The 16,317-nt window shown below is 42.4% G+C and overlaps 1 protein-coding gene across 1 annotated transcript in view; it reads left to right on the top strand.

The window, feature by feature from the left end:
* Window positions 1-557: 557 nt before the first annotated feature.
* Window positions 558-16,317, top strand: part of LOC116319357 (E3 ubiquitin-protein ligase TRIM63-like) — a 28,119-nt gene continuing 12,359 nt past the window's right edge. Inside the window, exons 1-2 of the mRNA XM_039602457.1 lie at window positions 558-800; window positions 3,174-3,346. Of these exons, the coding sequence (XP_039458391.1) occupies window positions 681-800; window positions 3,174-3,346 (293 nt within the window). The 5' untranslated portion in view covers window positions 558-680. The remainder of the gene's footprint in view (window positions 801-3,173; window positions 3,347-16,317) is intronic.

Raw genomic sequence — 16,317 nt, 5'->3', positions numbered from 1 at the left:
CTGTCACCATCCACCTGTCAGTCACACAGGCCACGCCCCTAATAATGCAGGTGAGTTATACTGGTGTTATGGAGGGTAAAGTATCTACAGAGACCACAGCAGTGTTAGCTTCAGGCTGGTAACATGTTGATTTTAACATGGAAGTCTATGGGGACAGACTCAGTGCTGCCACCACTGAGTCTGGACGTCAGAGGAACTGCAGGTTTATAGTGCAGGTGAATGACTGTAACTCGGTGCGTCTCTGTCATTTCTTCTTTGTTGGTTTCAGCCTTCATATTTCGTGTTGCACGCTAAACAAAACCTCCTGCTTGTCACTCAGACTCGTCAGACCTCTGATCCCTCTGTCCGCACAGCTGATCATTAAAACCTGCCAGCAGGGGGAGCTGTGGCCTCCTCGGCTGATCTACAGACTGTGGTGGACTGTCCCTTTAACCAGGCCTGTTGTGCTTTATTATCTCCCCTCATTTGTCTCCCTCCCCCTCTCATGTGTCCCCCCTGACCTTTGACATATAAGGGCATGTCGGCACGGTAACGGCTGACGTCTGCCGTCTAAAAACAGTCTGAGAGCTGCTGCAGGCCCCACACACTCACACACTCCTCAGCTGCTCCTGCTCAGCTCCTGTCTCCTCTGGGACGCCTCTCTCTGTCCTCGCCGGCGTCTCCCCGGCGTCCTCAGCGTCATGGAGAGTCTGGAGAAGCAGCTCATCTGTCCCATCTGCCTGGAGATGTTCACCAAGCCTGTGGTCATCCTGCCGTGCCAACACAACCTGTGCCGCAAGTGTGCCAATGACATCTTCCAGGTGAGACGCAGACACACACACACACACACACACACACACACACACACACACACACACACACACACAGGTGGCAGGATCATTCAGAATTCATGTTACAGGTTGTGTTGTCCTGGAACACACCAAAAGCCCGGCTCATTGGTGCATTCAAGGACAGTCATACCATCTGAAATCAGGCAGTTTGAAGGAGGATCATTTGTTGGAACACTGTAGTGGTCCAAAGCGTGGCCCGTGGGCTGATGGCGGTCGGTGAGGATGTTTTTCTGTCCTCAGAGCAGGTAAACCTTCGTCTCAGCTGCTCTTCCTCCATGAGGCTCCATGAAAAACAGCCGGTATAAATACACACCTCTACACATAGGGATGTACTTTCTCTATACTATTCATTATAGTTTTTATTACTGCGTGTATGTGTACTCTGAGACTGAGAGGACTCAGCTGTTTACCCCACTTCCTGCCCCATGTGTTCACCCCCCCCACACACACACACACACACAAACACGCACACGCATACACACGCACAGAAGCGGTTTTTGATAAGGGTGACATGGGCAGTTGCCGGTGGCGGCATCACGGGCATTGGCAAAAAAAAAAAAATTGCTAGTACTCATGCTGCCCCGACATCAGTCAGTGCAGTTTGGGGATGTTACAGGCACCGACCGGTTTTCTATCGCCCATTTGCTGGGAGTAAGGGCGCCCTCCGTTTGTGAGGTGCGCCTGCTGCTTGCGGCACAGGGAGGAGAGGGCGGGGCGGCGAGGGATTCTCTGGTGGCTGGAGCAGCATCTAATAACCAACTCGCAAAATAAAACAAAATAAAAACAAACCAACAAACACACAAACACCAGACATTATGATACAGACTTATAATTTGCAAGTGAGCGCGAGAGCCCTCGGTGTGCCTGCTCGCTGCAGAAGTCAAAGTAAACTTTATTGTCACCTCCGCTACATACAGTCCAGTATATAGAGAGATGGGACGGGGGGGGCTGCTTCCAGATACAGCACATTTCATTCATAATGCTGTAAATCCAAGCCCATTATGTATTCATGATTTGAATCCTGGGTTGTGCGAAATCCCAGAAATGAACCATAGACAAAGTGAATCTGTGAACTAAGGTGTAGGTCTGTTAGGTTATGTTGTGGTGATCCTCGGGTTGGGGGATTTGTGTTCATACTGGAGTGCAAAATTAAAACCAATGGAAGATGGACAAGAAAAGTTCAAAGTCATCAGGTGCTCAGTTTAGAAAAAAGAGAAAAGGAGGAGAAACGAGCAAAAGATACAGGTAAGCAGATGTGTGATTGGATAATGGCAGGTCATCCTGAAACAATCAGAATCAGAATACTTTATTAATCCCTAAGGAAATAATGTGGGTTACAGTTGCTCCAAGAAGAAATGGTAAAAATAGCAACAGTAACAGACTAAACTCCAAACAATACATTATGTTACAGATTTTACACATTTAAGAAATAGCACTAATATATACAGATCACTCAATTATAAATATCAAGGATTAACAGAGGTGATTATAAACAAATAGCAAGAAAATTGATGAGAATATTACAGAGTAGAAAAGAGCGTGTGCAGTGTTTACAGTGTGTTTGGTGGATGAGTTGTACAGGGAGATGGCCACAGGCAGGAATGATTTCCTGTGTCGGTCAGTGGTGCATTGTGGGTAATCTCAGCCTCTCACTGAGCGTGCTCCTGTGAGTAGCCAGGCCGTCATAGAGTGGGTGGGAGGTATTATCCATGATTGTCCTTATCTTGGACAACATCTGCCTCTCAGACACCACCCTAAGTGTTCGCCCAGGGCGCCAAACAGCCTAGGACCGCCACTGCACACACACACGTATACACGCACTCTCTTTCACACACACACACACACACACACACACACACACACACACACACACACACACACACACACACACGCTGCACTGAATGCTCTGCATCTCTTCGCCTCCCTCTCTCGTGTTGCTGTTCGTACCTGTAGATCAAGCTTCTTCTTCTTCCATCCAGGTGTTAACCTCTTTATCCAGTTTAGGTGAAGGGCGGAGCTTGTTTCTTTACCTGTAGGCCTGTTTGTGTTTCATTGTGCTCTCTGTTGTGTCACCATGTGTGACAGTCCAGTTGGCTTGATCAGTGTCACCTGTGCAGCCCAATCCCACACCTGGATTATTGTTTCAGCTCACAGGTGTACGTGTCATCCAAACCTGAGGACAGCAGGTGATTGGAGATGATGTCGTCCAGTTATTCATCAGAACGGATTTTCTTTCTTTGCTGTTGGTTTGATCACGTACAAACATCTAAAACCTTCTATCAGAAATTCAGTTCACTGACCGTCTTTCCTTTCCTTACCTGTGTGATGCCCCGCCCCCTGCAGACATCCAACCCGTACCTGTCGACACGGAGTGGCTCCACCGTGACATCCGGCGGTCGTTTCCGCTGCCCATCCTGCAGACATGAGGTGGTTCTGGACCGACACGGGGTCTACGGCCTGCAGAGGAACCTGCTGGTGGAGAACATCATTGACATGTACAAACAGGGCAGCACCAGGTACACCTGTACTCACACCTGCACACACACCCTTCAACATATTCAAGCTGCCTCTCTCTTATCTGGATTTAGTTATCCTAATGCTGGTGATCAGGATAAGCGCTCACACGAAGCGGGTTATCAGCTCGCCAAGTTAACCCAGCATCTGACCAATCACAAAGGGGCGTTTCACAGGTCACATGACCCCTCCTCCACAGAAACGATCCCCGTGAGTGCCACCTGCTCCACGCGTTATCAAATGGTGACAAAAATCTCTAAAGATCATAAAAATATATCAGTAAAAATTCTTCAGTTAATCACGACAAACATTTTAACTCGGGTTAACGGTTTTATCGCTAAGAGCTGCTGTTGGTTTCTAAGGCGACGGCTGCACAACCTGCCCCTCGCAGCTTTAGTTTGCGCGCTCTCAGCTGCAGACTCGCTGCTGTTTGACAGTACAAACTGAATTCAGACAAATCTGATCTGAGCTCAGCCGGTGCAGCTGACCTGTTTCAGCAGATATTAATGCTGCTCACTGCTGCTAACAGAAATAATAATAAACTTATTATTTATTAAAACATCACACGCTATTAAAAAACTTCACAGCCTCCGACTGTTCACACACAGAGCTGTGAGGGATCTTCCAGGAATGGCAACAATATTTTCTGGAGAACTGATTGGTCAGCAGGCCGTGATGTCATACCCGGAGATCTGTAATCTGGATCTTCACAGCATGTTGCCATGGCGATTTACCCTAAACCCAGGCTTAACCCTGAAGGTAACTGATAAGGCGAGGTCCTCCAGTACACTCACACCTGTGCACGCACTCTGGTTGGGCAGGTGAGAACGACACCAAAGGGTCCTTTTTGTTTTTGTTGATTTATTTTTTGTTTGTCATGAGTGATGACATCACCGTGAGGCAGTCACATGATCAGGTGTAGACACTTGAAGCTCCAGGTTCTGCGACGTCACATCGGAGATGATTTCACAAGAAGCCGAAGCAGCTGGATCATGTTTACAAACAACAGCATGTTCCATCACCGTGGAAAAAACAAACAACATCAACAAACAAGCAAACAAACAAAAAAACATATCCTTCACCATCGGCTTTCAAATTTCCACTGATCGCTTTGGTCACAGCTCCAGACTCATGAATATAAAATCATTCTTAAATGAAATGAAATCTGTTCAAAATATGTGTTATTTGGACTTCCGGTCGCCAGGGGGATGTAGCAGGTAGAGGAGAAGACTGCTCCGCTAACTTTTCTACCTTTTCCACTCCTAAACCAGCCAATTCACAACAAAACTATTGAACTGCGTACGTTTTATTTTACGGGTTCCGAAATTGGTTTTTGCTCATTCTAACATGGCCTCAAAACGCACTAAAGCGGCAGAAAAGGAGGACGACGCACCTAAGCTGAACATGGCGGCCATCTCCTCCCTTCTGGAGCAGCATAGGGAGGCAGTGGCCAGCGACTTCAAAACATCTTTTAGCCTACTGGAGTCGAAGTTTGACGAAGTCCGCTCTGCGGTGGAAGATCATGGCCAGCGGCTCGGATCTTTAGAGCTAGCAGCGGACGACTTAAGCCAGCGGGTTAGAGAACTCAAGAACGTTTGTTCCAATCTCAGCGAATCTAACACTAAATGTCTGGCTAAAGTTACGGACTTAGAAAGCCGAAGTAGGCGCCAAAACCTACGTATCCTGGGACTCAAGGAGGGCGTTGAAGGTGGGCCTCCCACAGAATTCTATGCAGATATGCTCTGTGAGGTTTTCGGGAAGGAGAGGCTCCCGACCCGCCCGGAGATCGACAGAGCCCACCGTATACCTGCCGCTAAGCCAGCCCCAGGACAGAGACCGCGCCCCGTAATTATACGCCTTCATCGGTACCAGGTAAAGGACCTTCTTATCCAAGAGGCCCGGCGAGGAGGGAAACTAGAATACCATGGTCGGCAGATTCGCGTGGTGGAGGACTACTGCCCGGAAGTTTTGAGCAAGCGAGCGGAGTACCGTGAAGTACATATCTCATTGCTTCTATTGTCCCCAAAGTTGGTCATTGGTTGTGTTGTGGTTCTATGCTGACAGCTTTAACAAAATTCTACTGCTTATATAGGAGTGTTGTGTTTACTGATATCATCGTTATGGGAGCTAAAGTCAGCTCTTAGTGTTAGACAGGAAGAGTTTATTTTTCTGGAGGGTACACAATGTGTGTTTTGGAGAGCTTGCTGCTTTTTTCCTTAGCAGCTGTCTTGTGGGTCGGGGGGTGGATGGGGAATGGGGGGAGGGGGGGTAGTTGTATGTTGTTTTGTCAAGTTGGGGGATCCAGGAACCATTCTGCTCTCTGTTTTAGTCCCTTACTTGTCATCTTTCTTGTACTCTGTTTTCAGCTGCACTTGTTTTCTTACATTTTCAGTGCAGGATTATGGGTAGTCGCTTAAACTTTGTAAGCTGGAATGTCAAAGGCTTAAACCACCCTGTGAAAAGAAGGAAGGTGCTCTCACACATAAAGCAGTTTAAAGCAGCTGTTGTCTTTCTACAAGAAACACATTTCCGTGATTCGGATAACTCTCGTCTTATGTCCCGATGGGCAGGGCAGCACTTTCATTCCACCTTTCAGGCTAAGGCCAGAGGTGTTTCTATTCTAATTGACCAAAATATTCCCTTTGAGAAACATAATGTAATTTCTGATACGAGTGGCCGGTACGTTTTTGTTTCGGGTAAACTTTATAATACGAAAGTTGTGTTGGCCAACATATATGCCCCTAATATTGATAATGTAGCTTTCTTCCAGCGTGCTTTCTCATTGTTGCCTGATCTGAGCTCATATTCTCTCATACTTGGTGGTGACCTCAACTGCTGGCTGGACCCTGTGTTAGACCGATCCTCCCCGAATCGCTGCACTGTCAGTAAATCTGCTCTTTTCATCCAATCCTTTTTATCTAACTGTGGTGTCTCTGATGTTTGGCGCTGTTTACACCCCCACAGAAGAGAGTACTCTTTTTTCCCCACAGGTACACCACACTTATTCTAGGATCGATTATTTTCTTATTCATAAGCAGCTGACTCCATGGGTCCAATCCTGTGAATACCAGACCATAGTAATATCAGACCATACCCCTGTTGTGCTATCAGTGAGTTTCCCAGACATCCCTCAATCCAGACGACACTGGTGTTTTAATTCGACTCTCCTGGCAGATGTAAACTTCCTGGAATTCATGAAAGAACAAATAACCTTGTTTCTTAAAACAAATGCCACAGGAGAAACTTCTAGCTTAGTAATTTGGGATACACTAAAAGCCTTTCTCAGGGCTATCCTATACTACTAATATGAAGAAAAAGGCCCGTATAGAACGACTCGATTTAGTCAACCGAATCAAAGAAGTAGACCTGCTCTATGCTAAGGTAAAAAGCCCAGATCTATACAATAAGCGCGTGGAGCTTCAGACTAAATTTGCGCTCCTCTCAACGCACTCAATTGAACGTCAGCTCCTGAAGAGTAAGAGTTTGTTTTATATTCATAGTGACAAATCGGGTAGGATGCTTGCCAGCCAGTTAAGGGGCTTCCAGGCAAAACAACATATCACAATGATTAGAATGGCTAATGGAAACATCACTTCGGACCCTTCCAAAATTAACGATACGTTTAGGGCTTTTTACTCCCAACTTTACACCTTTCTAAAGACTTTGAATGTACCTATGCTTTCCTCTGATAGTAAAAACAGATTAGATGAACCCATCACGCCAGAGGAGCTGGGTGCAGCCATTTCTTCACTGCAGCCTGGAAAATCCCCTGGCCCTGACGGCTTTCCCGTAGAATTTTTCAAAGCATTTTCACCCTTGCTTTTACCACAACTAAACTTCCGCCATCCTTTTACTAGGTAAGTATTGCTCTTGTCCCAAAGAAAGGTAAGGATCCTGTGGAATGCTCATCCTACAGGCCAATTTCTCTATTAAATGTCGATGCTAAAATTTTGGCCAAAGTTTTGGCACGTAGACTGGAAAATATTTTACCCTCAGTTATATCCGAAGATCAAACAGGCTTCATTAAGAATCGTTACTCTTATTCCAATATCCGCCGACTATTGGATATATTATACACCCCTTCCAGTCAGAGTCCTGAGTGCATTCTCTCCCTAGATGCGCAGAAGGCATTTGATCGGGTCGAGTGGAAATATTTATTCACAATTCTAGATTAATTCAATTTTGGATCGAAATTTATTTCATGGATAAGGTTATTATATATGTGCCCTAACGCTTCAGTTTTTACTAATTCCATACAGTCGCAGCCTTTCAACCTCCAACAAGGAACCCGTCAGGGATGCTCCTTAAGCCCTCTTCTTTTCAATCTGGCTATAGAGCCACTTGCCATTGCACTCCGCAGCTGTGGGGAGATCAATGGGATCTGGAGGAAGGGTGTTGAACACAAAGTATCCTTGTATGCAGATGATCTCTTAATTTTTATCTCAAACCCCAAAATATCTATACCTGCAATGCTATCCATGCTTCGCCAATTTGGCCAGTTTTCAGGAGACAAGCTGTCAGGAGTTTATTTTGAATAAGACATTCTTCAGGCTGAATAAAGACACTCAGACAGTTAGAATATAATAACAGCGACGTGCACGGGTGAGAACTCTGGCGAGACACACACCCTGAGTGCAGGCGACAGTTCTTTTTATAGGTTACATCGCGTATGCAAACACATCACATTTTCTTTAAGCAAGTTCCTCTAAACCAACGGTTGTGGGTGGGTGTGAGTCAGATGTGTGTATGGCTGTGCACTTTTGAACTCTTGTGGTTTAGGTGTTGCATTTGTTTTCTGCTTAGATAGTTTGTGTTGCAGGGTTCACTGTCAGTTCACATGGCAGTGGAAAAGTCTTGTGAAATGGGGAAGTACAGCAAATTTTGTGAAATATATAAACACTTTACAATATGCTTGAAAATTAAAGATAACTAAACAACAAATAAAACACATAAAACATAAAATCTTACAACACAAGCTCAACCTATATAAAAGTGAGTTGTTTCCTGTGGATGGAGGGGCACCAGTGTTTGACTATACTACCCTCCCCTTTAAAATAGCAGGAAATCAATTTACATATCTAGGTGTAATAATTACAAGGAAGCATAATTGTCTCTTCAAAGCGAACCTCCTTCCTCTGTTAAATAATACAAAAAGACATCTGGCACAGTGGTCCCCTCTCTCCACCTCTTTGGTGGGAAGAATCTACTCAATCAAAATGAATATACTTCCTAAATTTTTGTATCTCTTCCAATTGTTACCAGTATTTATCCCCAAATCCTTCTTTGATTCCTTGGACTCAATTATCTCATCTTATATATGGAGAGGTAAACGCCCTCAATTGAACAAGGCTCAACTCCAAAAACCCAAGAGTCGTGGAGGCCTGGCACTGACTAACTTTCGATATTACTATTGGGCAGCAAACATGTGCTACATTATATCTTGGCTTTACTTCCACAACAAAGGTAATTGCCCGTCCTGGGTGCTCATGGAGTTGAACTCACCCACAGGCTCTTCTGTCCTGGCCCTGATTGGATCTTCACTCCCCCTTCCCCCAAACAAGACAATCGATAATCCAGTTGTCTGGCACACGGTGAGAGTGTGGGCTCAGACGAGGAGGCATTTTGGATTAACAGGCTTCTCCCTTCTAAGTCCAATTTTTTATAACCCTTTTTTTCAGCCATCATTATCTGATCCTATATTTCGAGATTGGCATGACAGGGTTATTACATGTTTCAATGATCTGTTTTTTGACAATACCTTTGCATCTATTGCTCAGCTTTCTGAAACGTGACATGAGGTTATTGTCTGATTTTGCTGAGTCAGGGGACTGAGTCAGGGGAATCTCCCATGTACACATCTTTTCAGATATTTGCAGACCAGACATTTCCTCCAATCTCAGATTCCAAACTTCCCGGTAGCACCAGCTGCAAGCCCAGGGGATATGCTCCTTACCCTAATTCCAACACGTAAAGGGTTTATCTCTCTTATCTATGACAGGCTGGTGAGCATGAACGGTTCTTCGATAGATCGGATTAAAACGGCCTGGGAACAAGATTTAAATCAGTCATTGTCTATGGATACATGGGACTTAATACTCAAATTAGTTAACTCCACATCCCTATGTGCCCGCCACTGTCTTTTACAATTTAAGGTTGTGCATAGGTTCCATCTCTCCAAAGTCAAACTATCCTGTATGTATCCGAACGTTGACCCCACTTGTGATAAGTGTGGGAATGCGGAGGCTTCCCTTATTCATATGTTCTGGACGTGCCCTAGCCTTGAAGGATTCTGGAGCGATATATTTCAAACCTTATCCCTAATTCTTGGACACCATATGGATCCTGATCCATTAGTTGCACTTTTTGGCACCACTGGAGAGGCTGATGCACGGTTGACCTCGTCACAGCGTTGCATGCGCTCCTTTGCCTCCCTTGTAGCTAGACATGCAATCCTACTAAGATGGAGGGGTGCCCCTTTGCCCACCCAGGCTCAATGGCTGAGGGACCTTATGTACTATCTGAGCCTTGATCCGGTATGCGATTAGTAACAACAGCGGTAAGTTTTACAAGGTGTGGGGGCAATTCCTGAAATACTTTTCCAGCCTCCAGGTTGCGAACCCGACTTCCAGCACTACTCAGTAAATCCTCCCCCCCTTCTTCTTCTTCTTTTTATTTATTTATTTATTGATTTATTGTTAGTCATTTGTGTGTTTATCTTATTTTGTTCCTGTTGTATCTGCGATGTTGTTTTTGTTTGTTTGTTTGTTTGTTTCTTTTTTCTTGCTTTGTTTGTTTGTTTTTTTCCTACCTGGCCTGAGGGATAGGGGTTCTAAGTGGTGTGGGTAGGGGATAAACTGATGAAAGCAATTATAAGACATGTGAGTGTGTCATTAATCTGTATTCTAATATTTCAGTTCGAACAGTCACGGTGAAACTTGCTTGTTTGGTGTTTGACAATTCTGCATGTATTTGCTTTTCTTTGTTGCTTCAATTCAATAAAAATATCTACCTCTCCAGTTGCTTTAACAAATGTTTCAACAGCTTGAGAAAAAAAAACTGTGGGCATGTTATTTATTTATTTTCACATCGTTTCATTAAAAAAGTAAACTAATTGACTTTAATTGTAAACAACTCTTTGGGTGCATTCCAAACGTCCCTCATGTCTCCTATTCCTGACCACTCTTCCTTGACCTCGATGAAAACATTGATGGGAGGACTGAGGTCAAGGAAAGGCCTCCAATACAGCCCAAGTACCAACTTCGATACAAAACTTCTACATATATCAAGACAGATTAGGCCATTAAAAAACTGTCTGGTGATAACAATAAAACAGATAAAATAAAAAGCATTAAAAAAAAAAAAAAAAAAAACAGGGAAAAGGAAGAAAACCAAAAAAACCCAATTTCCCCAAAACCAGAACAAAAGGGAACCCCATGATACAAAAGTTTAGTCTGTTGTAAGTGTTTTCAATGAGTTAAAGTACAGGATAAAAGGTTGCCACACCTGTGAGAACTTATTAACATTTCCTCTGAGTCTGAATTTTATTTTCTCCAATTTTAAAAAGAACATAACATCTTCCAGCCAACGTGATCGGGCTGGAGGGTGAGGAGCTTTCAAGACAGCAAAATTAAAAATAAAAAAAAATAAAAAATAAAAAAAGGGAAAAGGAAGAAACCAAAAAAAACAATTCCCCCCAAAACGAACGTGCCAGCAGTGAAGTGAAAGCGATAATATCCAGTTGCTTTTACTCCACTTTTAAGGTTTAGGGATGGCATCTTCAGAAACACCAAAATGGCAACTAGTGGGCATGGTTTGAGAGTAGAAACGCCAAAACATGAGAGAGCACCTCAAAGTAAAAAAAGTCCAGTATAATTGAAGTGACGGGCAGGCAAAAACATATGAGTTAAATCACAGGGGAGGTGTTGCATCTGTTGCACAGGTCAGGAATGCCGGGTATATTTTAGATAGTCTAGATCTTGAGAAGTGTAATCTGTATACAGTCTTAAACTGAATAAGGGAGAGTCTTGCACATGAGGCCGAGGAATGAATTTTGTCAATTACTTTGTCCCAGTAACCTTCAACAAATTGAAGACCCAGTTCCTGTTCCCAACTCAAGCAATTTTATTGGTTGAGTAATCGCCCGATGCCATAATTAAAGTATATATTTGTGATATTAGAGCCTTACTGTGAGGCTTCAACTGGAATAAGTCTTCCCACCAAGGCTTGAGAGGCTGACTTGGAAACTCTGGCAAGATAGAAGATGCACAGTGTCTTATTTGAAAGTAGCGGAACAAATGATACGAGGGCAAATCATACAAAGAACAAAGGTCACTAAAGCTGAGAAAAATGTTATCTTTAAAAAAGTCATAAAAACATTTGATACCTTTTCTTGCCCAAATACAGAAGGAGGAGTCCACCAGGGACGGGGAAAGAGGTGGTTGTTGCAGATTGGGGTCAGAGCAGAAGCAGAGACTGAATTGAAGTGACGCCGAATTGATACCATATTTTTAGAGAGCCAATTAGAACAGGGTTGTCTGTGAATTGTAACAGGGAAACAGGAAGGGATGAAAATAATAGTGCTGAGAGTGAGGAAGAGAAACATGATTGAGCCTCAAGGCAACACCAAGTAGCTTGAGGATCATTCAGCCAATAGGTATACTTCTGAATGTTGGCTGCCCAATAATAAAACATCAAGTTGGGCAGAGCAAGACCCCCACTGAGCTTACCCTGTTGTAGTGAGGTCATACTAATTCTGGGGGTCTTATTAGCCCATATAAATGATGAAATCATTCGATTCACAGATTTGAAAAAGGATTTCGGTAGAAACAGTGGGATACTCTGAAAAAGATAGAGGAATTTGGGTAGAATATTCATTTTTATAATATTAATCCTGCCAAGAAGTGATACAGGAAGATTTGCCCACCTTTGAAAAGCCAACCTTACATAGGTCAGCAAGGGGTTGAAATTTGCTGTTCGCAAAGCTTTAAATGAAGTGGTAATATGCACTCTATGGGCAGAAATCTGTGCCATCAGAAACTGAATTTGAATAAGTTAAATTTGAATTTGAATTACTCGGATTGAATCTGAATTGTAACTTGAATGAAAGCTTTTGAAAACTGAATTTGAATTAGTCTAATTTGAAATTGAATTTATGGTTTGAAAATGAATTGATTTGCTTTGAAACTGCATTTTATCCTTTAAAAATTCAGCTCTCGAATAATTTCAGATTCACTTCTCACCATTCAGTTTCAGTTCTACAATTCAATTTCAGTTCCAAAATTCAGTTTTTGGGACTTACATCCGGTTCCGGTTCAAGCGCAGATTAATAGAACTACAGACTGATAGCGTTACTGACGGAATCTACAGCGTCTTGAGCTGAATTAAGACTTCAGAAGTCATTCGTCATGTCGAATGACCAGCGGATAAACTCTCAGGTTGGTAATAAATGTATTACATGTATAAGAACAAGCGTCATGTTAACAAATGATAGCCGTACAGTAACTTTTATGCTTATTGTAGCTGCTAGCTAAAAATGCTAATTTAGCCTAATTTGCCCTGAATTCAGCTTTGACAAACAAATATGATCGACTGTTTCTAGTAGAATTCCAAAGTTGTCATCTTGTACCCTGTCAGAGCCCTGTATGCTTGCAGAGACCCCTACAGTAGGGAAACATGCAAAACAGTGTCCAAACCTTTGTATTTGAGCTTTATTTATGTCTTACACAGCATCCCAACTCTTTAGCTAACTTAATAACTTTAGCTAAAGTGAATAGTTAGTCTAATTCATTAGTGCAGCATTACTGGATCACCTCTGTTTGAAGTGATATAATATGATATACAACTATCACTGTGTTTAACTATCATAATAATTCTTAGGGTACTGAGTGCATGCTTATTAGTTGTTTTTTTTTTTTTAAACATACTGCTCCATTGCTATGTTTGACAGGCTGAAGGTGTCGGGTCACCTCCTAAATCGACCATCTTTTACAGGTGTTTTGTGCCAGAAATGGAGTGTCCACTGAAGACTGAAGATACTGAATCTCTACGCCGTGCCATTGATCCCTCCTGTGCCTTCATCTAGACAAGAGACATCAACTTAACCACTCTCACATGCTCTGTACCTACATCACCTTCCCTGACAGTCGTAGCTTGGCTCATCTGAGGGTGAAATTATAAGAATGTGTTATTTTGCAAAGTGCTCTCTAGGGTTCCTAAATAAAATATGGCATTGAGGTCATTTCTTTTGAATTAATCCTTCTTCTGAAATATAAGAACCTCTCCTGGTTTTAATGGCACTTTCTGTTCCTTACTTCCTGTTCCACTCCCAACCCCAAATAGATGCTGACAAGCTGACACAGTAATATGGAAGAGGGAGAGAAGCTGGAAAGGACTACTACAAATAAACCCAATGCCTAACAATGAAAAATGTAAAATAAGAACAATAATAATAATAAAGATAAAAGATGAAGTAACAAGTTTTTGTTTTTTGTTTATTCCAAATGATCATCCAGATGTCTGTGACATGTGATGACAAACACCATAATGGAAGGCCTTTGTCATCACATGCTTAAACTCATCATATATTTTTGCATATGCTGAACAGGCAGTCAGACATGCTGTAACTGTGGGGTAGAAAACTGCATGAACACCATATGGCAGGGGTCTCAAACTCCAGTTATCAAGGGCATGGAAAAGTTGCATGACACTGGCCCTTCGAGGACTGGAGTTTGAGACCCCTGTCATATTCCATATGACAGGTTTGGTTGAACTTCATGAAGACTGAAGTTTCTCTTCTCTTCTGGCAGGACAGGAATGTGGCCTTGTCCTGTGAGCCACCGTAAGGATGTACTTAGAGTAGAACTGGAGTGTCACCGGCCTCAGGCTCTTCACCTTTTCAAAGACAAAGCAGTCATTTAGATAAAATATTAGATATTGTTTACCTGTAAATGCACAAAGAGAATTTAGAAATGTAATTACTGTCAAGAGTGAACAAGCACTGATAGTGTAATCTACAGCTGTGGCCAAACGTTTAGAGAATGAGAAGTGTTGTTTGTTTATTTACAAAGTTTGCTGTTTCAGTGATAGTTGTATATCATATTATATCACTTCAAACAGAGGTGATCCAGTAATGCTGCACTAATGAATTAGACTAACTATTCACTTTAGCTGAAGTTATTAAGTTAGCTAAAGAGTTGGGATGCTGTGTAAGACATAAATAAAGCTCAAATACAAAGGTTTGGACACTGTTTTGCATGTTTCCTGCTGTAGGGGTCTCTGCAAGCATACAGGGCTCTGACAGGGTACAAGATGACAACTTTGGAATTCTACTAGAAACAGTCGATCATATTTGTTTGTCAAAGCTGAATTCAGGGCAAACTAGGCTAAATTAGCGTTTTTAGCTAGCAGCTACAATAAGCATAAAGGTTACTGTACGGCTATCATTTGTTAACATGACGCTTGTTCTTATACATGTAATACATTTATTACCAACCTGAGAGTTTATCCGCTGGTCATTCGACATGACGAATGACTTCTGAAGTCTTAATTCAGCTCAAGACGCTGTAGATTCCGTCCAGTAACGCTATCAGTCTGTAGTTCTATTAATCTGCGCTTGAACCGGAACCGGATGTAAGTCCCAAAAAACTGAATTTTGGAACTGAAATTGAATTGTAGAACTGAAACTGAATGGTGAGAAGTGAATCTGAAATTATTCGAGAGCTGAATTTTTAAAGGATAAAATGCAGTTTCAAAGCAAATCAATTCATTTTCAAACCATAAATTCAATTTCAAATTAGACTAATTCAAATTCAGTTTTCAAAAGCTTTCATTCAAGTTACAATTCAGATTCAATCCGAGTAATTCAAATTCAAATTTAACTTATTCAAATTCAGTTTCTGATGGCACAGATTTCTGCCCATAGCACTCCTAGATATCTAAAGCCTGAAGAAGCTAGGTGGAAATTCAAATCTGTTTGTCTAAGCTCTCGTGCAGCTGGGTTTATAGGAAAACATTCACTTTTTTGAATATTAATCTTGTACCCAGAGAAAGAGCCAAAATTTAGAAGTATTTTCATTATAGAGGATAAATGAATTGTTGGGTTTGTAACATACAGCAATAAGTCATCTGCATATAGAGCAACCCTATATTCCGTACCACCACGAATAACCCCTTGAAACAGAGGCGAGGTTCTGAGAGCCACAGAGAGAGCTCTCTATTGCTAAAGTGAAAAGTAAAGGTGAGAGGGACAACCTTGACGTGTACCACGTGATAGAGTAAAATACTCAGAATTCACATTATTAGTACAAACAGATGCCAATGGCGTAGTATATAAAAGATGAATCCAAGATATAAAACTGTCACCAAAACCAAATTTCTTCAAGACTGCAAAAGATACCCCATTCCACTCGATCGAATGCTTTTTCGGCATCCAATGAGATCACCACCTCAGGGACGGTGCTATGATTTTGGAATAAATTATATTAAGAAGGGACCAGATATTAAAAAGGAATGTCTTCCTTTAATAAAGCCTGTCTGTTCGTCTGATATAATAGAAGGAGAACTCTTTCCAAACGGGTTGCTAGCAGTTTGGATAAGATTTTAAAGTCTACATTAAGAAGGCTTATTGGTCGATAGGAGCCACAACAAGTAGGATCCTTTCCTTCTTTATGCAGTAATGAGATAGAAGCCTGTCTTAGTGTCTGAGGGAGAGAGCCGCGTTTCAGTGACTCCTCAAAACCGACAGCAGCAACGGGGCCAGTTTTAAGTGGAATTTTTATAAAATTCAGCGGGAAACCCATCGGGACCAGGGACTTTCCAGACTGTAAGGATGTGATTGATGATATAACCTCATCCGCAGAGAGCGGTGCATCAATTTCTGCTGCTGTTGAGGTTGTAATTGTGGGGTATCCAATTTGTTAAGAAACTGGTTCATATCTATAGAATTAGAGGGAACTCTGATGTATACAGAAAACTA

Source organism: Oreochromis aureus, linkage group 18 (genome assembly GCF_013358895.1).
Source record: "Oreochromis aureus strain Israel breed Guangdong linkage group 18, ZZ_aureus, whole genome shotgun sequence".
NCBI classification, from domain to species: Eukaryota; Metazoa; Chordata; class Actinopteri; order Cichliformes; family Cichlidae; genus Oreochromis; species Oreochromis aureus.
This window is presented reverse-complemented; position numbering and strand designations above follow the sequence as displayed.